At 46.5% G+C, this 22,784-nt stretch overlaps 1 protein-coding gene across 6 annotated transcripts in view; it reads left to right on the top strand.

The window, feature by feature from the left end:
* The window catches only part of LOC109909493 (neuropathy target esterase), a 39,992-nt gene that overhangs the window by 5,933 nt on the left and 11,275 nt on the right, over positions 1 to 22,784 (top strand). For 3 of the 6 annotated variants that reach the window (XM_031831321.1, XM_031831322.1, XM_031831317.1), the window contains exons 3-28: positions 907 to 960; positions 3,110 to 3,197; positions 6,080 to 6,162; positions 6,277 to 6,368; positions 6,520 to 6,660; positions 6,890 to 7,049; positions 7,517 to 7,597; positions 8,563 to 8,691; positions 8,788 to 8,868; positions 9,215 to 9,422; positions 9,709 to 9,809; positions 10,057 to 10,236; positions 10,761 to 10,838; positions 11,217 to 11,422; positions 12,041 to 12,172; positions 12,398 to 12,521; positions 12,762 to 12,951; positions 13,066 to 13,215; positions 13,453 to 13,516; positions 13,606 to 13,774; positions 14,795 to 14,977; positions 15,142 to 15,177; positions 15,569 to 15,687; positions 16,045 to 16,201; positions 19,971 to 20,087; positions 20,316 to 20,385. In XM_031831321.1, the coding sequence (XP_031687181.1) occupies positions 907 to 960; positions 3,110 to 3,197; positions 6,080 to 6,162; positions 6,277 to 6,368; positions 6,520 to 6,660; positions 6,890 to 7,049; positions 7,517 to 7,597; positions 8,563 to 8,691; positions 8,788 to 8,868; positions 9,215 to 9,422; positions 9,709 to 9,809; positions 10,057 to 10,236; positions 10,761 to 10,838; positions 11,217 to 11,422; positions 12,041 to 12,172; positions 12,398 to 12,521; positions 12,762 to 12,951; positions 13,066 to 13,215; positions 13,453 to 13,516; positions 13,606 to 13,774; positions 14,795 to 14,977; positions 15,142 to 15,177; positions 15,569 to 15,687; positions 16,045 to 16,201; positions 19,971 to 20,087; positions 20,316 to 20,385 (3,193 nt within the window). The remainder of the gene's footprint in view (positions 1 to 906; positions 961 to 3,109; positions 3,198 to 6,079; positions 6,163 to 6,276; positions 6,369 to 6,519; positions 6,661 to 6,889; positions 7,050 to 7,516; positions 7,598 to 8,562; positions 8,692 to 8,787; positions 8,869 to 9,214; positions 9,423 to 9,708; positions 9,810 to 10,056; positions 10,237 to 10,760; positions 10,839 to 11,216; positions 11,423 to 12,040; positions 12,173 to 12,397; positions 12,522 to 12,761; positions 12,952 to 13,065; positions 13,216 to 13,452; positions 13,517 to 13,605; positions 13,775 to 14,794; positions 14,978 to 15,141; positions 15,178 to 15,568; positions 15,688 to 16,044; positions 16,202 to 19,970; positions 20,088 to 20,315; positions 20,386 to 22,784) is intronic. The other 3 variants (XM_031831323.1, XM_031831320.1, XM_031831324.1) reach the window with 1 other exon arrangement.

Below are 22,784 nucleotides of genomic sequence, written 5' to 3'. Positions count from 1 at the left end.
TAGAACAGGGAAGGTCCTTTTGGCAGGACATCACTCAAGTTCTACGATATCCTTCTGGGAAAAAAAGAGTCCTATTGATTTGAAGTTAAAGTGACCTCAAAAGACAAGAGACTCTCACTGTAATTTCTCTGCTATGGTCCCCAACTGTGTGGTTGTGTGTGGCATAGGAGTTAGACATCTCTCTTGGCTCTCTCTCACTCGTTCCTTCGCGGCCTCTTGTATGATCTCAAGTTTCCTCATTCCCTTTTTATCTTTCTAATTTGCTCTGTTTCTTGTTCGCACGCAGGCTACAGCATGCAGGCTATTAGATTGCATCATGTCTCAATTTAGATCTGTGTTATTGTCTGGTGCAGCAGAGTAAAGAAGTAGCAGTCACTTTTCCTATTATTGGTCTCAGAGCCAGGCTGACATGGGTGCAAGGCAACTAAACCAATATTGACAGAAGGCAATTAGGCTTACTGTATAATAATAGTGATCATCATCAAAGGTATTGTTTGGGAGTTATGTTGTCCCATATATTTATATGGAGCTATTTGAGTTAAGCTGGGTAAAGAAGGGAAGGAGGAATGAACAAGTGGGTTGGGGTGCTGACAAAAGAGGATGTTGAGGATAAATAGTTAGGCCAAACTAAACACATTGGGTGACCGGATGTGTTTTTAAAGCCCCTCTGGGAATCGTCATACCTGATTCAACCCAGATGAAACATTTTTACTTCATCATTCCTCCTTCTCCTCTGCCATTCCTTTCCCTGGGCATGGCAAATCCCAAAGCCTGGTTTCCTTTACATGTCAGTTATTTAACTCAGTAACAGAACTTTCCCAGCTCTGGAAAAAGTTCCCTGTCTACATAGTATATAGGCTATTTTACACGGTTGTTCACTTCTCTTTTTTTTTTGTCTACCAACAGGAAGGGTTTAATAACATCAAGGCGTTTGTGGAGGAAGAGCTACAGACGAGCATGGTTCGTTCGTATGTTGTGGTCTGGTGTGCAGTGTTTCATTCCATTAAGTCGTTCTAATTATGCTTTAATCAGCGGCTGCACACCTCTCTCTCTCTGTCCGTCTCTCTCTGTCCGTCTCTCTCTACGTCTCTCTCCCTCTGTCCGTCTCTCTCTACGTCTCTCTCTCCCTCTGTCCGTCTCTCTCTACGTCTCTCTCTCCCTCTGTCCGTCTCTCTCTACCTCTCTCTCTCCCTCTGTCCGTCTCTCTCTACCTCTCTCTCTCCCTCTGTCCGTCTCTCTCTACCTCTGTCCGTCTCTCTCTACGTCTCTCTCTCCCTCTGTCCGTCTCTCTCTACGTCTCTCTCTCCCTCTGTCCGTCTCTCTCTACGTCTCTCTCTCCCTCTGTCCGTCTCTCTCTACGTCTCTCTCTCCCTCTGTCCGTCTCTCTCTACGTCTCTCTCTCCCTCTGTCCGTCTCTCTCTACGTCTCTCTCTCCCTCTGTCCGTCTCTCTCTACGTCTCTCTCTCCCTCTGTCCGTCTCTCTCTACGTCTCTCTCTCCCTCTGTCCGTCTCTCTCTACGTCTCTCTCTCCCTCTGTCCGTCTCTCTCTACGTCTCTCTCTCCCTCTGTCCGTCTCTCTCTACCTCTCTCTCCCTCTGTCCGTCTCTCTCTACCTCTCTCTCCCTCTGTCCGTCTCTCTCTACCTCTCTCTCCCTCTGTCCGTCTCTCTCTACCTCTCTCTCCCTCTGTCCGTCTCTCTCTACCTCTCTCTCCCTCTGTCCGTCTCTCTCTACCTCTCTCTCCCTCTGTCCGTCTCTCTCTACCTCTCTCTCCCTCTGTCCGTCTCTCTCTACCTCTCTCTCCCTCTGTCCGTCTCTCTCTACCTCTGTCCGTCTCTCTCTCCCTCTGTCCGTCTCTCTCCCTCTCTCTCCCTCTGTCCGTCTCTCTCTACCTCTCTCTCCCTCTGTCCGTCTCTCTCTACCTCTCTCTCCCTCTGTCCGTCTCTCTCTACGTCTCTCTCCCTCTGTTCGTCCCTCTGTTCGTCTCTCTCTACGTCTCTCTCCCTCTGTCCGTTTCTCTCTACGTCTCTCTCCCTCTGTCCGTCTCTCTGTCCGTCTCTCTCCCTCTGTCCGTCTCTCTCCCTCTGTCCGTCTCTCTCCCTCTGTCCGTCTCTCTCCCTCTGTCCGTCTCTCTCCTCCTCTGTCCGTCTCTCTCTACCTCTCTCCCTCTGTCCGTCTCTCTCTACCTCTCTCTCCCTCTGTCCGTCTCTCTCTACCTCTCTCTCCCTCTGTCCGTCTCTCTCTACCTCTCTCTCCCTCTGTCCGTCTCTCTCTACCTCTCTCTCCCTCTGTCCGTCTCTCTCTACCTCTCTCTCCCTCTGTCCGTCTCTCTCTACCTCTCTCTCCCTCTGTCCGTCTCTCTCTACCTCTCTCTCCCTCTGTCCGTCTCTCTCTACCTCTCTCTCCCTCTGTCCGTCTCTCTCTACCTCTCTCTCCCTCTGTCCGTCTCTCTCTACCTCTCTCTCCCTCTGTCCGTCTCTCTCTACCTCTCTCTCCCTCTGTCCGTCTCTCTCTACGTCTCTCTCCCTCTGTTCGTCCCTCTGTTCGTCTCTCTCTACGTCTCTCTCCCTCTGTCCGTCTCTCTCTACGTCTCTCTCCCTCTGTTCGTCCCTCTGTTCGTCTCTCTCCCTCTGTCCGTCTCTCTCTACCTCTCTCTCCCTCTGTCCGTCTCTCTCTACCTCTCTCTCCCTCTGTCCGTCTCTCTCTACGTCTCTCTCCCTCTGTTCGTCCCTCTGTCCGTCTCTCTCTACGTCTCTCTCCCTCTGTTCGTCCCTCTGTTCGTCTCTCTCTACGTCTCTCTCCCTCTGTCCGTCTCTCTCTACGTCTCTCTCCCTCTGTCAGTCTCTCTCCCTCTGTCCGTCTCTCTCCCTCTGTCCGTCTCTCTCCCTCTGTCCGTCTCTCTCCCTCTGTCCGTCTCTCTCCCTCTGTCCGTCCCTCTGTCCGTCTCTCTCCCTCTGTCCGTCTCTCTGTCCGTCTCTCTGCCTCTGTCCGTCTCTCTGTCCGTCTCTCTGTCCGTCTCTCTCTCTCTCTCCGTCTCTGTCCGTCTCTCTCTACGTCTCTCGCCCTCTGTCCATGTCTCTCTCTGTCCATGTGCGTCTCTCTCTCTCTAGATGATGGGGATGGTGATTGGTGCGGGCATCGCCATAATCCTCATCGCCATCCTCATCTTCTTCATGCTGCGGAGGATCCAGCTCAGAAGTACGTGTCACATTCTCTCTCCAATGTGTTTTCTCCGTTAATTATTAAATTAAATAAATGCTAGCTTCAGGTACTCTAGCGATTGCCCTTCACTTACACCTAAGAACTTTGGGGTGCTGTCCCCGACCCCCGAAGAATTTGGTTGACCGAAAGTCGTCGATTGTGTCTTTGTCCATAAACACTATATGGCCAAAAGTATGTGGACACTCCATCAAATTAGTATATTCAGCTATTTCAGCCACACCCATTGCTAACAGGTGTATAAAATCGAGCACACATCCATGTACTGTCCATAGACAAACATTGGTAGTAGATTGTCCTGTACGGAAGAGCTCCGTTACTTTCAATGTGGCACGATCATAGGATTCCACCTTTCCAACAAGTTAGTTCATAAAATTTGTACCCTGCTAGAGCTGCCGCGGTCAACTGTAAGTGCAGTTATTGTAAAGCGGAAACGTTTAGGAGCAACAACAGCTCAGCGGCAAAGTGGTAGGCCTCACAAGCTCATAGAACGGGACTGCCAAGTGTTGAGGAGCATAGCGCATAAAAATTGTCTGTCCTCGGTTGTAATACTCACTACTGAGTTCCAAACTGCCTCTGGAAGCAACATCAGCACAAGAACTGTTCGTCGGGAGCTTCATGAAATGTGTTTCCATGGTCGAGAAACTGCAGAAAAGCCTAAGATCACCATGCACAATGCCAAGCCTTGGCTGGAGTGGTGTAAAGCTCGCCTCCATTGGACACTGGAACAGTGGAAACGCATTCTCTGGAGTGATGAATCACGCTTCACCATCTGGCAGTCCGACGGACTAATCTGTTTGGCGGATGCCAGGTGTGGAAGAACTTGAATGGGCTGCACAGAGCCCTGACGTCAACCCCATCAAACACCTTTGGGATGAATTGGAACACCGACTGTGAGCCATGCCTAATCGCCCAACATCGGTGCCCGACCTCACTAATTCTCTTCTGGCTGAATGGAAGCAAGACCCGGCAGCAATGTTCCAACATCTAGTGGAAAACCTTCCCAGAAAAGTGGAGGCTGTTATAGCAGAAAAGGGGGGGACCAACTCCATATTAATGCCCATGATTTTGGAATGAGATGTTTGACGAGCAGGTGTCCACATACTTTTAGTCATGTAGGGTGTGTGTCTACACACTAGGTTTGAATAAAATCAACTATATGTATTGAGCTTGTCTGATGCTTTAAGCACACAGTTTGGTTTAAATAATTAAGACGCATGACCCTTGAGGAAGCCAGGGATCAAGATAGCCTAAATCTTTTCCTGACCCTCCCGCTCACCTTCGCAGATTCTGCCGTTAAGCTCCTGAAGTTGCCGTTAATAGGCAACTTTTCGGCAACCTTTTCCATTTGGAGCACCAATTTATCTTAACATTTCTACCGATCTGCGTGGCAGCTATGATTTTCGTGTGCACATTTTCGTGAAACAGTTTCATTTAATTTATAATAATCTTTGTATCTCAAAGTCATTGTCATGTGGTTAATCTAAATGATATTGAAATCTAAATGAAAATGATACAAATCTAATTTATTTATGCCTACATAAAGCCAGCAAATAAAAACATTGCAGCCTGCAGGTAGAAAATATCCTGATTTTTTTAAATATAAGTATCCTATCAATTACGTTGGCAATGCATGGCCTGTCTGCAATGAACTTGAAACAATTTATCAACTGTGTCCTGCAGAAGCTCCTGCTAACAAACTTGTAACATTGGATAAAATACTCTGGGCCCTCAGTTTCCTGCTCCAGTGATCTCGAGACAGACACAGCTGTAGGCTATTTGTGCAAAAGGGATAAGAATGAATCCAGGTATTTTATGACATTTCCACTGGATCAGAGCATTAGATATGTTTCCCTATCATGCTGAGTGGTTATCGAAAGGGAGAGAGCTGGAAATATTTTTCAAATGCATTGACAAACTATTGTCATTCTCACAACGTTCTCTTTGAGGTGAAGAAAGCATTTCTTTGAGAAGCAAAACGGCTTATGGTGAGTGAGTTAAGACGATCAGAAATGCTATCAGACATCCCCAAATGGGCACATTTTATAGGCCACCATTAGCGTGCGCAGGCCAGGGAGCCTAGGCCTACTTCTATATGCGTAATCAGGTGCACGTCCTTACTCAACATTGACAGGTGTGTTCCAAACAAAAGACAATGAATAAATTGACAATTTGTAAATGGAATGAAATGAACCAACTTCTTTCTCACAAGTGTATTATAGGCTGTGATTACTGCAAACAACGTGTCCACTCCGACAATGAGAACGGTAAACGACTGTAGACCTAATAATTATATTTTAACAGAAATGACCATAAACAGACATTGTAGATTGGGAATTAACGGTAACTGTTGGTTACTACTGGTGATGTCTGTAATGTGGAATTGATAGACACTTAAAATCAAAGGGCATAGAATTCACACAATTAATTTATGAAACAATGAATGTATATGAAATGGTGGGAAAGAGCCCATTCTGGAGAGAGACATGTATTTTAGCCACACCCCCTTTCTTCTTGGACCGTGGCATCCCCTCTGCCTCCTCATTGGATTAGTCCACTGAGACAGGCGCCAATCAGACCGGTGTCTCGTGTGCCATGGAATGCTTTTCAAATCCATTTGCAACTGCTCGACTAAAAATCGTCCAGTCAACTGAATGGGGTCAGCCCAATAACTTTATATATATATCTATCTTTTTTTAGTTAATTTCAGTTTTGCTAGTGAATATATGGTTTTAGCTAACATTATAGCATTGTATAGCGTCTTAAAATGTTCATACGGGTACTTTATCATACTCACATTGACTTACTGTTTGTGTCCCTGCTCTAGTATCTCCATATATGTGTGTTTTAACTTCTCACAGACCTGCAAGCCCAGGAGGCCCCCAAGTATCGATTCCGCAAGAGGGACAAGGTCATGTTCTATGGGCGAAAGATCATGCGCAAGGTTAGTGGCAGTGATGGGATGCATTTTGGGGGTTCTAGCAAAGTAAAATGGTACCCTTTTGTTCGACAATGTGTCTTTTTGCCATAGTTGCCCTTTGACCTCTTGCTCTCACAGGTGTCCCAGTCCACCTCTTCCCTGGTGGGCACAGCCTCCTCCTCGCGCCCACGACTCAAAAAGAAGCAGAAAATGCTCAACATTGCCAAAAAGTGTGTGAACACGGTTTACCCTGTCTACTCTACTGATATCCATGATGCTAACTTACTTAGTGACTACAGAGTAGAGAACAATAGTCTGTTATACATTTATCCTCCCGCTTTCTCATCCTTCTTTCCATCCCTCCCCCTCTCCTCCCTCCAGGATTCTGCGTTTTAAGAAGGAGGTGCCCACCCTGGTAGCTAAGGAGCCCCCTCCCTCAGTGCTGGAGGCGGACCTTACAGAGTTTGACGTGGCCAACTCCCACCTGCCCTCCGAGGTGCTCTACATGCTCAAGAACGTCCGGTACGTAGGGACTTCTCCGAGTTTCTGTGTGTGTAGAGTGTACTCTGTGTGTGTTAAGATGTGGAGTCTTTATCTATATGGAGGAGACGTGTGTGTTTGAAAGTATCTAAACCACCATGTATCATGGGTAGATTGTGACTGACTGATCTACAAATAATACTGAGTAGTTATTTCTGATGCAAGGTGATGTATGTCTGTAGTAATCTCTCCATCTCTACCCCCCCTGCAGTGTGCTGGGCCACTTTGAGAAGCCTCTGTTCCTGGAGCTGTGTAAACACATGGTGTTCCTGCAGTTTCAACAGGGAGAGTACGTCTTCAGACCGGGCCAGCCTGACAGCAGCATCTACGTGGTGCAGGACGGAAAACTAGAACTGTGCCTTACTGGAATGGTGAGAGAGTGTGTCTCTCTGGGTGTGTGTGTGTATGGGGGGGGGGGGGGGGGGGGGGGCATTTACATTTTCTTGTTTTGTTTTTTGCCTTCTGTGCAAATGAGCCTCCACCCATGCTAACGAGTAAATAGGGACTTTATAAGGGGCTTAGAGTTCTCTAACAATTAACTCTCTAGTAGGACATAAACTAATAGGTGCTAATCATTATTTATTGACTCAGATTATCCCAATGTGGAGGAAAACGCTCAAATGGAATGTTCTCGGAATTTAGAAAGTTATGACCACGATAAACTTGCATTTGGGCAAAGATTGGAATGACTTAACATGAACAGAATGTTTTCAAGATATCTGTCAATTGTACTGTTTGCCTGTGTTTTTCTGTGCTTTTTTTTAACACAAAAATGTACGTTGTCTTTTGTCTGTTAATTTGTTATGACATACTCTGTTTTACCCCTGTGTGTTTTTAGGATGGCAAGGACGGTGTGGTGAAGGAGGTGTACCCCGGAGACAGTGTCCACAGCCTCCTCAGCATCCTGGACGTCATCACCGTAAGACACGCCCACTTCCTGTCCCACATTCCACACTCCCTAAATCACCAAACGCGTGTTGTTTCTTGTTTGTCACCCCTTTGTCTTTCCCTTTCACGTTTCAGTCAGACATTTGAACTTAGTCAAGGAACAAGTCAGGGCATTCTAGTGTTCAGCTTTGGAGGCTAAGTTGAATCCTATCAAAATCATGATGATTTCGCAATTTAAAGTTATATCATAAAGCACTATGTGTGGCTTAAGTCAGCTTTGACTTTTGGTGGGATTTTTTAAACTTCCAATAAGTATACAATGAGCTATTAAACACATGACCGTTTATAGTCAAGAGGAGTTGGTAGCTAGAATGTAACCCCTATATTTAGTCCTGGGAAAACTCACTGACACAAACATCCATGAGCCCTTGCTTTACGGCTGAGAAAAGGAAATTGAAAATGTCTCTAAAGCAATGGTTTCTGCTGGTGTGTTCTGCTAGTTCCCTCTTCTTGGTTTGAGACTATAAACATTTTGTTAAGTAGTTCAGTTCTTTGTTAGTGCGTGGGTCACAGGGCCATTTTAAAAAGGCTTCACCCAAGTCACTGCAGCAAAACGGCTGCTTTGACTGCTATATGGCCTCCCGAGTGGCGCAGCGGTCTAAGAAATTGAAACTCCTATGGGAGTCCCATAGGGCAGTGCACAATTTGGCCCAGCGTCGTCCGGGTTAGGGGTGAGTTTGGCCGTCATTGTAAAATAAAAATGTGTTCTTAACTGACTTGCCTAGTTAAAAAAAATAGGAGAGTGATGAAAGAGCCTTGTCATTGTGTTTGTTTCAGGTACACCTAGCTAGCATGTGAAAACCACTCCCAACACAAACTTCCCCTCCCTTTACTGCTGAAAATAGGAACTTGTAAAATGTCTCAAGTCTCCAAAATGTCTGTAAAGTCACTAATATTGAGTTAGTACAGTATATTCTAAGAGTGTGTGTATTTCAGGGACACCAGAAGCCGTACAGGACGGTGTCGGCGCGGGCGGCTGAGGTGTCCACCGTACTGCGTCTACCTGTCGAGGCCTTCCTCTCCATCTTCGAGAAGTACCCTGAGAGCCTGGTGCGGGTTGTCCAGGTAAGCTGTAGTGTGTGTGTGTTTGTCACTAGGTGTGGATGTGCGTTTTCTCTTGGTGTTCACATGACCTTTTCCTCCCTCTGTCTTCTCATGCAGATCATCATGGTTCGTCTCCAAAGAGTAACAGTTCTGGCGCTGCACAACTACCTAGGGCTCACCAACGAGCTCTTTAGCCACGTGAGTCAAGCTCCCCTTACACACACACACACACACACACACACACACACACACAGCGCCACGGTTCATCATACCACCCAGATCCTCAAACAACACACACCCACACATGGACATTCTGTTTGTTACTTCATCTACCAGGAATGCTACTTCGTTAGCTGAAGCTACATCAGACATGCTGTTTTCATTACGATTGAGTCATTCAACGCTGACGCTACCGCTAGTCACTTTTCAATGCTGACCTGGTAATTATAACGATGCTAATTCAACGCTAGCCTGCCTTCATTGACCCTAACCTCTCTCTCTCTCCCCCCCCTCCCCCCATGCCCCTGTCCTCTCCTTCCTATAGGAGATGCAGCTCCTGCGCCTGCTGCCCCTGTCCCCCCACCCTGTGCCCCGCACCAGCCCCCAGCGCCACGGCAAGCGTTTCGGGAGCCTGACCGTGCCCGCGGAGGACCGCGAGGCCGCCGTGAAGGACGCATCAGATCCTGGGAAGGATGGAGCCACAGTCCCACCAACCCTCAGCAGGACCATCTCCATGCCTGTAGACATCGCCGGTGACTAACTCTTTCTGTCGGTCCTCTCGATCCCTCTCTCTGTCCTCTTCCTCCTTCTTTTCTCTGTCTGTATGGTAACATCGACATTCTTAGTATGTAACTTTAGCTCTGTGGCTTCAGTCCAGTTTTGACTGCATGTTAGGGACCTAACTTGACATTTGACATTAGTGCACTTTATGTTCCTAGTATGTAACTTAGCTCTGTTGCTTCTCAGACTGTTGACTGTGGCATTTACACATGTTTGTGTCAACATGATTTCTGTTGTGTGTGTGGTGTCTACACACAGGCATGCAGAAGAATCTGCGGTCGGATTTCGACATGGCCTACGAGAGAGGACGGATCTCAGTTTCCGCTGAGGACGGCAACACGCCACCCACCTATACACGGGTTAGCATACACGAATGCATGCGCTCACACACACACACACACACACACACACACAAGGTTGGATATTAGTGGTGTGTATAGAACATGTATTTACATTTGAAATCAAATTGAAAATGCACATTTGCACTTCAACGTAGACCACTAACTCTTATCTTTGTACGTCCCCGATCTGCACTTCCAAGTAGACCAGGCACAGGGTACAGTAATTGACATTCATGCCCCTCCATGTTTTCTGTTTCTTTCCCAGGATCAGCGGGAGAGGAGGGTGACCGTAGACGAGGTGCCGTCGGGGGTTTACCTGTACCCCGAGGAGGAGGGGGGTCCGGACAATCAGTTCTCACCAGGACCAGGGCCCGTCCCCGGTCGCCCCAGCCCTGCCCTGTTCGAGGAGGCCCTGAAGGAGCTCCTCAAACTCATGAGGATAGAGGTTAGTACTAACTACTACTTAGTACATGGTCAGTCGAAGGTTACTATCTATGCAACCATGACTCTAGTATCAATGTAATCATGTGGTATTTATCTGATTATTGTGTTAAACTGTCACCAAGTTACTTTGTCCTTTGGGATAATGTACCATGTCTAGACGAGACATTTTGAAACGCAAAACCCAAAAGTGTTCTTATTGGACAAGTGCAAGTAGTACCTCCCCATTTGAAAACATGTCTCCTTACTGGAAATCACCCAGCACTTTCTCCCTCTAACTCTTTATCTAAGCTTCTTACATTTCCATTTCACAATCTACTGTTATGGTTGGCACCGAGCATCTGAAATGTACGATATTGAAAGTTCTGTCTCCTTCCGTATATTTGCCAACCCTCTTGATTTGCAGCCCAGGAGAGCAAAAAGGGAATCCAGATGTTGTTTCACCACCAAGAGTATTTCCTCATTCCCTCCCTCAAACGCTGTCTCACTTTCTTTCTCTCGTTTTGTTCTTTTTCCTTCTTCTGCCAGGACCCCGCTCTGCTGAATGGGAGAGTGACTCTGCACCATGCCAAGGCAGGAACCGTGCTGGCTAGACAAGGAGACCAGGTACTTTACTGAGGCTTGGAGAGAGTGAAGATGTATTCCCTCTCTCCTCTCCTCTGTTTTAATGCAGGTTGACGTTTATTGTCATGAATCTTGCCATGGAGGCAGAACTGAGCTATTTCAGTTAGATGGGCCAGCTGTAAAGTCAATTGTTTATCTCCACGACAATACATACCAACCTGACTGTTTAATCACCAATTCTGCAATATCAAAAACCTATGTTTTCCTTGACATCTTTCCCCGTCCAAGTCCCTCTTTCCCATAAACTTTATTCTCTCCTCCCCAGCTCCTTCCCCCCTCTACTCTCCTCCCCTCTCTTCAACCCCTCTAAACACACCAGAACATGAGATGTGAAATCTGAACTCCCTCTTCTCCTCTCAGGATGTGAGTCTCCACTTTATCCTGTCCGGCTGTCTCCACGTGTACCAGCGGATGATCGACAAGCAGGATGCGGTGTGTCTGTTTGTCACCCAGCCGGGTGAGATGGTGGGCCAGCTGGCTGTGTTGACTGGAGAACCCCTCATCTTCACCATCAAGGCCAACAGAGACTGCACCTTCCTCAAGATCTCCAAGTCTGACTTCTATGAGTGGGTGTCTAGTAGAGACGAGACTAGAAAGAGACTAAGGGGGGGAGGGGCGCAGGCACTTCCTGTTTTTGATTTAACCGACCTGGAAGACCAGCTGTGTTGAATTTAGGCGATGAACTGCTCAGTTGGTCAGGTGTGGTGCCTAGTTGGAACAACATCCTGCTGTACCCGTGGCCCTCCAGGAACAGGGTTTCCTACCCCTGGGCTAAACCCTTCTGTGTGAAAGGGGTATTGTTCAGTCTGGGCATTAAGCTGGACCATTTTAGTTTAAGCCTAACTTGGGTTTAGAATTAGAGGTATGCAGTTTGTTGAATGATTACATGAAATATACCAGCTGTCACTGACTGTTGAATAATAAACCATCTGTTATAAGTAGGTTGGCTTCAGTTCCAAACATGCATTTCTCATTCTATGTCACAACTGTCTTACTGCTGATAAGATGCTGGTTATTACTATCTATCTGGTCGTGGTAGGAGGGCGGAAGTGGCTAACACTTCCCCTAACCCTAGCTTTATTTATCAGTTGCTGTGATATTTAAGCGTAGTGACTGCCTGCCCTAAGATACTGCCTGTGTGTTTTTCCTGATCTGGTGTGCTCTGTGCTGCCCCCTGTCTTTAGGATCATGAGGGAACAGCCCAGTGTGGTTCTGAGTGCAGCCCACACCGTAGCCATCCGCATGTCCCCCTTCGTCAGACAGATGGACTTCGCCATAGACTGGATGGCTGTGGAGGCCGGCAGAGCCCTCTATAGGTATCTGGACAAATTTTCTCTTATGACGGTGTTTTTAATTTTGACCAGAAAATCTGTATTAGTGAGTTTGTTCTTATTTACAAGCAGGCAAACTTTTTCTGACTGACAATATCTTTTTCTTTGACACGTTCAAATGAACACTGTCCTGAAACCAAACAACTCTTTTTTGGGGGGGGGGGGGGGACTGAACTGACTGTCCTCCACCTCCTCTCGTCCTATCACCAGGCAGGAAGACCAGTCGGACTGCACCTACATAGTTCTGAACGGACGTCTACGTTCTGTTATACGTAAAGCTAACGGGAAGAAGGAGCTGGTAGGAGAGTACGGTCGAGGAGACCTCATAGGAGTGGTGAGACTTTGGCCCATTTCTACAGCTCTCATCGTTCTGGTCTTCCATGTAAAGGCAGAATATGTTGTCACTATATTAGCTTATAAAGCTAATATTCAGAATAAAGTCAACCTAATTTATTTATATTAGACCTATGTGTTTATAGTGTATATTTGGGTTGTATTAGATCATTGGGGACTCTATACCTTTTTTAAATCCCATGGTTTTGGAGCTCTTACGATCTCCTCCTGTTTTCCCCAGGTTGAGGCTCTGACCCGACAGCCCAGAGCCACCACGGTCCACGCGGTCAGAGACACAGAGCTGGTCAAGCTACCAGAGGGAACGCTCAACAACATCAAGAGGAGGTACCCACAGGTGGTCACCAGGTTGATCCACCTGCTGGGACAGAAGATCCTGGGGAACCTGCAACAGGCCCGCGGACCATTCTCAGGTGTGTGTGTGTGTGTACACAGGCATGTACTGTATGCATACACACACTTTCCCTCTTTGTCCTCTAGATAAAGCCATGTACTTCTCTCTCCATTTCTACCCCCCCCCCCCCCAGGTTCTGCCCTCGGCCGGTCCAGCGTAGCGTCCAGCCCTGACGTCACCAACCCGGCCAGTAACCTGTCCACTGTGGCCGTACTGCCCATCTGTGACGAGGTGCCAATCAACGCCTTCAACCTGGAGCTCAGCCACGCCCTCAGCGCCATAGGTACACACCTCTAGAGACTAGCATAGCAACTGTCGATCAAACCTGACTATGACTTGAACGTCTTGTAATCACTATTGGCTAATATGAAACATCTGCCTAATGTGACTAGATTCTGTGGACACAAAGTTGTTCTGTCAACTAAATTGCCACATTGAGCGACCATGATATCCAATTTTATATCCATCAATTGTTCTCTCTGAAATATTAAACCGATTTCTATTTGTCCTTGATGTGTAGGACCTGCCCTGCTGCTGACCAGTGACATCATCAGAGAGCGACTGGGGGCCTCCGCTCTGGATAGGTCTGTTTTTATTCTCTCTTCTTCCTCTCTCCCTCTGCAGTATCCATACCAGTTGGTTGTTCTAAACTCTCGTTCTCCCCTCACAACAGTATCCACGAGTACCGTCTGTCTGGCTGGCTGGCCCAGCAGGAGGACATCAACAGGATAGTCCTGTACCAGACAGACAGCAGTATGACTCCCTGGACCCAGCGCTGCATCAGACAGGCTGACTGCATCCTCATCGTGGGCCTGGGGGAACAGGAACCTGCGCTGGGACAGGTAGGGGGGACGGGGTGAAGAGCTGGAGAATGATTTGGGTGGGGCTCAATTGGAGGATGGGTTGACTTTTGAAGCTACTCTACTTACAAGCTGCCTAGTTACATTTGTTTGTTCAATTTAAAACTTTAGTTGTGAAATTATACATTAACCTCATATTTAAGCTTATGTGTAGAGATTATTTTTTTAAAGCAGTCTAGTTTTGACTGCATCTCATCCTGTATCTAACCATGCCTCCTTTCTTTCTTTCTTTCTTTCTTTCTTTCTTTCTTTCTTTCTTTCTTTCTTTCTTTCTTTCTTTCTTTCTTTCTTTCTTTCTTCTTTCTTTCTTTCTTTCTTTCTTTCTTTCTTTCTTTCTTTCTTTCTTTCTTTCTTTCTTTCTTTCTTTCTTTCTTTCTTTCTTTCTTTCTTTCTTTCTTTCTTTCTTTCTTTCTTTCTTTCTTTCTTTCTTTCTTTCTTTCTTTCTTTCTTTCTTTCTTTCTTTCTTTCTTTCTTTCTTTCTTTCTTTCTTTCTTTCTTTCTTTCTTTCTTTCTTTCTTTCTTTCTTTCTTTCTTTCTTTCTTTCTTTCTTTCTTCTTTCTTTCTTTCTTTCTTTCTTTCTTTCTTTCTTTCTTTCTTTCTTTCTTTCTTTCTTTCTTTCTTTCTTTCTTTCTTTCTTTCTTTCTTTCTTTCTTTCTTTCTTTCTTTCTTTCTTTCTTTCTTTCTTTCTTTCTTTCTTTCTTTCTTTCTTTCTTTCTTTCTTTCTTTCTTTCTTTCTTTCTTTCTTTCTTTCTTTCTTTCTTTCTTTCTTTCTTTCTTTCTTTCTTTCTTTCTTTCTTTCTTTCTTTCTTTCTTCTTCTTTCTTTCTTTCTTTCTTTCTTCTTTCTTTCTTTCTTTCTTTCTTTCTTTCTTTCTTTCTTTCTTTCTTTCTTTCTTTCTTTCTTTCTTTCTTCTTTCTTTCTTTCTTTCTTTCTTTCTTTCTTTCTTTCTTTCTTTCTTCTTTCTTTCTTTCTTTCTTTCTTTCTTTCTTTCTTTCTCCTCTAGTTAGAGCAGATGTTGGAGAACACTGCGGTGAGGGCCCTGAAACAGCTGGTGCTGCTCCATAAAGAGGACGGCTCGGGGCCCTCCAGGACCGTAGAGTGGCTCAACATGAGGAGCTGGTGCTCCGGACACCTCCACCTCCGCTGCCCCCGCCGGGTCTTCTCACGACGCAGCCCCTCAAAACTGGTGCGACTCGCTGGGGAGATGCCATGATTTCTTTAGTTTCTTTTTTAAAAACTTTCTCTCTTCCTAACTTTAGTTTGTTTTGTCTTTTTTCTTTCAATTCGTTTATTCATTCGTTACACACCGACATTTGCCCACATCTGATTGTGTTCCTCCATTAAATGGAGGATGAGGACAGTTGTAAAGAGAGCTCTGACGATGTGGTAAGAGAGGAGGCTAGTCTGTTTGCAAGAAAATGTTTTCTATATATACATTAATAGCCTGTTGAGCATGTCCTCTTAATCCATTCTATATATATATATGTTTTTGTTTTATCCCGCACGGTGTGACGGCTCAAAATGAAGCACTTTGCTGTTCTACGAGTAACATGAGTTTTGGTTTTCATGAGAAATAACATAGTGCTTTAGCTACAAAGGCTTTGGGAATCCCAGCCCGTCTTGGGGAAATGATCCATTGACAAGCTTACCAACCAATTACAGCGCTTCGGTGGATAGCAACTGTCACTAACCAGGCCCAAGTCTGAATAGTTGAACAAGCTCTCGTTTCAAGCGCTCTGATTATCATCTGAATTGGACTTTGTGTGTGTTTGTGCAGAGGGAGGTGTATGAGAAGGTGTTTGAGAAGACAGCGGACAGACACAGTGATTTCTCTCGGCTGGCCCGGGTACTGACTGGGAACAGCATCGCTGTGGTGCTAGGAGGAGGAGGAGCCAGGTCAGTGGACTTGGTTTTTATAGGAGCACCTCTCTTTTGTGCCAGACTCTCTTTTGTAGATGATCAAGTAGTAGATAGTGTGGAGTAAAGAATGTACATCATCAAATGCATGTTTTCAATGACAGTCATGGGACCACAGCTCTTTGCGTGAGAAGTCCTGTTGATTTATTATCAAGATTTCTTGTAACCTTAATGTCCTTCGGTGTATCTGTAGTATCAAATTAGTCTTGTTCTTTCAGATCTTTTCAAATTAATGCAAGGAGTGGAAGAAATGCAGGCAAAGTTGGTCTCTTTAGTCCTCAAAACAGAGAGTGAATTTCCTCCTCTCTGATTGGTTGTTCTCTGTCACTCTCGCAGAGGCTGCTCCCATGTGGGAGTGATCAAGGCCATGGAGGAGGCAGGGATTCCCATCGACATCGTGGGCGGGACGTCCATCGGGTCGTTCATCGGGGCGCTGTACGCCGAGGAGAGGAGTGCGGTGCGCACCAAGCAGAGAGCCCGCGAGTGGTCCAAGGTCTGATTCTCCCACCGCTATACCATCATGCACTTCTCTTGTTCCTGTATCTGACCGTTTGACACGTTCCTTTGTCAGGTGACATGTAGCATATTAGAGGGGATCAGTTTGAGCATGGCGAGACACAGGATCACTCGTCTTGACCACATAATGACGCCAACTTCCGGCGCCGACAGAGATGGCCGCCTCGCTTCGCGTTCCTAGGAAACTATGCAGTTTTTTGTTTTTTTACGTGTTATTTCTTACACTAGTACCCCAGGTCATCTTAGGTTTCATCACATACAGCCGAGAAGAACTACTGAATATAAGATCAGCGTCAACTCACCACCAGTACGACCAAGAATATGTTTTCGCGATGCGGATCCTGTGTTCTGCCTTACAACCAGCGCCACGGGATGGTTCCCATGCAGCGACCCAAAAAAACGACTCAGAAAAAGAGGGAAACGAAGCGGTCTTCTGGTCAGACTCCGGAGACGGGCACATCGTGCACCACTCCCTAGCATTCTTCTTGCCAATGTCCAGTCTCTTGACAACAAGGTTGATGAAATCCGAGCAAGGGTAGCATTCCAGAGGGACATCAGAGACTGTAACGTTCTCTGTTTCACGGAAACGTGGCTCACTGGAGAGACGCAATCCGAAGCGGTGCAGCCAGCGGGTTTCTCCACGCATCGCGCGGACAGAAACGAACATCTTTCTGGTAAGAAGAGGGGCGGGGGCGTATGCCTTATGGCCAACGTGACATGGTGTGATGAAAGAAACATACAGGAACTCAAATCCTTCTGTTCACCTGATTTAGAATTCCTCACAATCAAATGTAGACCGCATTATCTACCAAGAGAATTCTCTTCGATTATAATCACAGCCGTATATATCCCCCCCCCAAGCAGACACATCGATGGCTCTGAACGAACTTTATTTAACTCTCTGCAAACTGGAAACGATTTATCCGGAGGCTGCATTCATTGTAGCTGGGGATTTTAACAAGGCTAATCTGAAAACAAGACTCCCTAAATTTTATCAGCATATCGATTGCGCAACCAGGGGTGGAAAGACCCTGGATCATTGTTACTCTAACTTCCGCGACGCATATAAGGCCCTGCCCCGCCCCCCTTTCGGAAAAGCTGACCACGACTCCATTTTGTTGATCCCTGCCTACAGACAGAAACTAAAACAAGAAGCTCCCACGCTGAGGTCTGTCCAACGCTGGTCCGACCAAGCTGACTCCACACTCCAAGACTGCTTCCATCACGTGGACTGGGAGATGTTTCGTATTGCGTCAGCCAACAACATTGACGAATACGCTGATTCGGTGTGCGAGTTCATTAGAACGTGCGTTGAAGATGTCGTTCCCATAGCAACGATTAAAACATTCCCCAACCAGAAACCGTGGATTGATGGCAGCATTCGTGTGGAACTGAAGGCGCGAACCACTGCTTTTAATCAGGGCAAGGTGTCTGGTAACATGACTGAATACAAACAGCGCAGCTATTCCCTACGCAAGGCTATCAAACAAGCTAAGCACCAGTACAGAGACAAAGTAGAATCTCAATTCAACGGCTCAGACACAAGAGGCATGTGGCAGGGTCTACAGTCAATCACGGACTACAGGAAGAAACCCAGCCCAGTCACGGACCAGGATGTCTTGCTCCCAGGCAGACTAAACAACTTTTTTGCCCGCTTTGAGGACAATACAGTGCCACTGACACGGCCTGCAACGAAAACATGCGGTCTCTCCTTCACTGCAGCCGAAGTGAGTAAGACATTTAAACGTGTTAACCCTCGCAAGGCTGCAGGCCCAGACGGCATCCCCAGCCGCGCCCTCAGAGCATGCGCAGACCAGCTGGCCGGTGTGTTTACGGACATATTCAACCAATCCCTATACCAGTCTGCTGTTCCCACATGCTTCAAGAGGGCCACCATTGTTCCTGTTCCCAAGAAAGCTAAGGTAACTGAGCTAAACGACTACCGCCCCGTAGCACTCACATCCGTCATCATGAAGTGCTTTGAGAGACTAGTCAAGGACCATATCACCTCCACCCTACCTGACACCCTTGACCCACTCCAATTTGCTTACCGCCCAAATAGGTCCACAGACGATGCAATCTCAACCACACTGCACACTGCCCTAACCCATCTGGACAAGAGGAATACCTATGTGAGAATGCTGTTCATCGACTACAGCTCGGCATTCAACACCATAGTACCCTCCAAGCTCGTCATCAAGCTCGAGACCCTGGGTCTCGACCCCGCCCTGTGCAACTGGGTACTGGACTTCCTGACGGGCCGCCCCCAGGTGGTGAGGGTAGGCAACAACATCTCCTCCCCGCTGATCCTCAACACTGGGGCCCCACAAGGGTGCGTTCTGAGCCCTCTCCTGTACTCCCTGTTCACCCACGACTGCGTGGCCACGCACGCCTCCAACTCAATCATCAAGTTTGCGGACGACACAACAGTGGTAGGCTTGATTACCAACAACGACGAGACGGCCTACAGGGAGGAGGTGAGGGCCCTCGGAGTGTGGTGTCAGGAAAATAACCTCACACTCAACGTCAACAAAACTAAGGAGATGATTGTGGACTTCAGGAAACAGCAGAGGGAACACCCCCCCCCCCCATCCACATCGATGGAACAGTAGTGGAGAGGGTAGCAAGTTTTAAGTTCCTCGGCATACACATCACAGACAAACTGAATTGGTCCACTCACACAGACAGCATCGTGAAGAAGGCGCAGCAGCGCCTCTTCAACCTCAGGAGGCTGAAGAAATTCGGCTTGTCACCAAAAGCACTCACAAACTTCTACAGATGCACAATCGAGAGCATCCTGGCGGGCTGTATCACCGCCTGGTATGGCAACTGCACCGCCCTCAACCGTAAGGCTCTCCAGAGGGTAGTGAGGTCTGCACAACGCATCACCGGGGGCAAACTACCTGCCCTCCAGGACACCTACACCACCCGATGCTACAGGAAGGCCATAAAGATCATCAAGGACATCAACCACCCGAGCCACTGCCTGTTCACCCCGCTGTCATCCAGAAGGCGAGGTCAGTACAGGTGCATCAAAGCTGGGACCGAGAGACTGAAAAACAGCTTCTATCTCAAGGCCATCAGACTGTTAAACAGCCACCACTAACATTGAGTGGCTACTGCCAACACACTGTCAATGCCACTGACTCTACTCCAGCCACTTTAATCATGGGAATTGATGGGAAATGATGTAAATATATCACTAGCCACTTTAAACAATGCTACCTTATATAATGTTACTTACCCTACATTATTCATCTCATATGCATACGTATATACTGTACTCTATATCATCGACTGCATCCTTATGTAATACATGTATCACTAGCCACTTTAACTATGCCACTTGGTTTACATACTCATCTCATATGTATATACTGTACTCGATATCATCTACTGTATCTTGCCTATGCTGCTCTGTACCATCACTCATTCATATATCTTTATGTACATATTCTTTATCCCCTTACACTGTGTATAAGACAGTAGTTTTTTTTTGAATTGTTAGTTAGATCACTTGTTCGTTATTACTGCATTGTCGGAACTAGAAGCACAAGCATTTCGCTACACTCGCATTAACATCTGCTAACCATGTGTATGTGACAAATAAATTTGATTTGATTTGATGAGTGGTCATGTGGGACGCGAGGTGATTTGTGGATCAGTGATTCTGTGCGGTCCGACTGATCTCAGACACGCTCAATATGAACCTTTTTGTCTCTCCCTCCTTCCCTCCCTCCCTACAGGCGATGAACTCCGTATTCAAAACCATCCTTGACCTGACCTATCCCATCACCTCAATGTTCACTGGTGCCGCCTTCAACACCAGCATCTCCAAAGTGTTCCAGGACAAGCAGGCTGAGGTGAGATGTCACACTGTCTGTCAGTGCTACTGGAGATGTCTGTCTGTGAAGGAAACTGGGCCAGTAGGCAAACCTTGTGAACAGTTGCAGATAGAAATGTCTTGAATAGAGCAGCCGTTGATACCTGCTCCACATTTTGGAGAGGCATATTTGTTCTACGTAATATATATCCATCTGAACGTTCCTTATCCCAATTCATATGGAATGTGTGGTCTATGTAACCATCAGGACCTGTGGTTGCCCTACTTCAACGTGACTACTGACATCACGGCGTCCGCCATGCGTGTGCACCAAGACGGTGAGTGACAGGCAGCTAACCGCTGGCCCCTCCCCCTCTGCTCTATCGCTGTTTAGAAATGGACGACTAGATATTTTAAGTTGCCTTGAAAACACTACAGAAGTAATTGTCCTAGTTCTGCGTGATTTTGAGTAGAAATTGGATGTAGCTGTTAGGATAACTCTCATGCAGTCAGATAAACACACACACAAGTTAGATATGTAGTTTATTTAGAGATATACTCCATATGTAACACTATTTAACTCAATCCACTCACGCTGGTACGCTCGAACTACCGTGGGATTGACATGATCATGCATTCCTAATGTCATTCGGCGTTTGCCGATAACAGCTGGCTAATTTGGAGTATGCGTTATGAGATTAAAATCCTACATTTGGGTCATTTAGCTCTCATCCAGAGCGACTTCCAGTTAGTGCCTTCACCTTAAGATCGCTCTGCGTTATAATTAGGAGTTTGAGAGAAATTGGTTAGATTCTGCATGCCTTTCAGCTGTATAATATTAATAGGGGGGGGGGGGGGGTCATACAATTGGTACACTGAAAGTCCTCTTTTCCCTGCTTGTTTGTTATGTTCATCCATTGACTCACACTTAATATATGGATTGTTTATGTATGGGATGACTGACTGAGTGAGATGCACGACCACTAACTGTAGCTAGAATAGTCCTAGAGGCTGGGAGTATGACCCCTGCTGACCTCTTGGGGTCAAAGGCCACAACCTTTGGCTTATGGAAGGAAGCCTACCCCCAAATCCAGTGTTGGTACATGTTGCGTGCCTTTTGTTATCACCGGTAATGTCCACTAGTTTGTAAGAGCAAAGGGATTTATAAAAAGTCATGTATATTAGTTCACGTTATTTATGTACTGATTTCTGGCCACATGGGCAAATGAATCCTCCTGGATTTGGGGTGTCATGGTTGTGGGGTCCTCCAGTTATATCTTAAATGCTTGTCTGCACTTGGCATGTTTACTAATGGCGAGAGCAAAGCTTTACGATGCTCTCTCTATTTACCTATCTCCTTCCTCCTCCCTAGTGTGATGTCACTTCCTGTTGACACAGCCTAGTACACTCCCACTGCTCATCTCTATTGCTCTATTTCTCAGGTTATTCCTCCTACCTTTCTGACATCTGTTTTCATGTTTAAAACATGTCTTTAAAACAACACCAAACAAACCATGCCACAGTGACTTCCCTAATGACTTCCCTTTGCTTATATGGGGACACTTTCACCATCTGCTGTTCTGGCTTACTATTAGCCTGGTCCCAGATCTGTTTTGCCATCTTGCCAACTCGTATGGTCATTGTTGGGTAGATGGCACAAATCTGGGACCAGGCTAGTGTACTATAGGCATAGTGTAGTGTTGCTAGTCGCTGATCCTTCCACCCCTGTCCGTGTCAACAAGTAGGATCCAGAACACTCTTCCCTTGCTTTACCCCTCCGCACCCTAAAGCCTCTCCCTCCATCCCTCCCTCGCTTCCCGTAGTTTTTCTGCTTTTCTGCAGCTCTGAGAAAGTTGCCAGTTTTAAACACCAACCTCAGTTTTTCAACAGGAAGTTGCACCGTTGGCGCATTTGTAACGCAAGGACTTTACGAGTTGGTGGTGACACTATTTGGTTTATGCAACACCCCATGTTCCCATAAGCCAACCAATGAACGTTGGTCTCTTTGACGTTGTGTAAATTTGGCATCATTTAGACTTTTTATGTTACGCTTTGACCTGTAGCTTAATTTCAAGATGGCGGCTTTTAGAGTACGGACATAGCCATCAAGTTTCTAGATCCTGCGTCGTGTGTGCTAGCTAACTCTCCCCGGCTTGGAGATGGATCTTTCTCAATCTTCCTTTTTGATCTTTTTCTAACTCTTACTTCTCTCTTTCACTGGCCTCCTCCCTCTATCACTCTCTCTGAGAATGTTGGTGCATTTTGTAGTAATCTTGTTTGTTGCCGGCTGCTATCTGACCAAGCTAATAATAATTCTAACACTCTAAACTAAACACCGAACAGGACGACTGTGGCTGTTGATAGTGCATTTCCACTCTTTCCCAGGCTGTGTACAAAACATTAGGAACACCTTCTTAATGTTGCGTTGCACCCCTTTATTTTTCCTTTAGAACAGCCTCAATCCGTCGGGGCGTGGACTCTACAAGGTGTTAGAACCGTTTCACAGGGATGCTGGCCCATGTTGACTTCAATGCTTCCCACAGTTGTGTCAAGTTGGCTGAATGTCCTTTTTGAGTGGCGGACATTTCTTGATTTCACACGGGAAACTGTTGAGCGTGAAACCCAGAAGCGTTGCAGTTCTTGACACGAACCGGTGCGCCTGGCACCTACTACCAGACCCCGTTCAAAGGCACTTACATTTTTGTTGTCTTGCCCATTCACACTCTGAATGGCACAC

Source organism: Oncorhynchus kisutch, linkage group LG1, assembly GCF_002021735.2.
Source record: "Oncorhynchus kisutch isolate 150728-3 linkage group LG1, Okis_V2, whole genome shotgun sequence".
NCBI classification, from domain to species: domain Eukaryota; kingdom Metazoa; phylum Chordata; class Actinopteri; order Salmoniformes; family Salmonidae; genus Oncorhynchus; species Oncorhynchus kisutch.
This window is presented reverse-complemented; position numbering and strand designations above follow the sequence as displayed.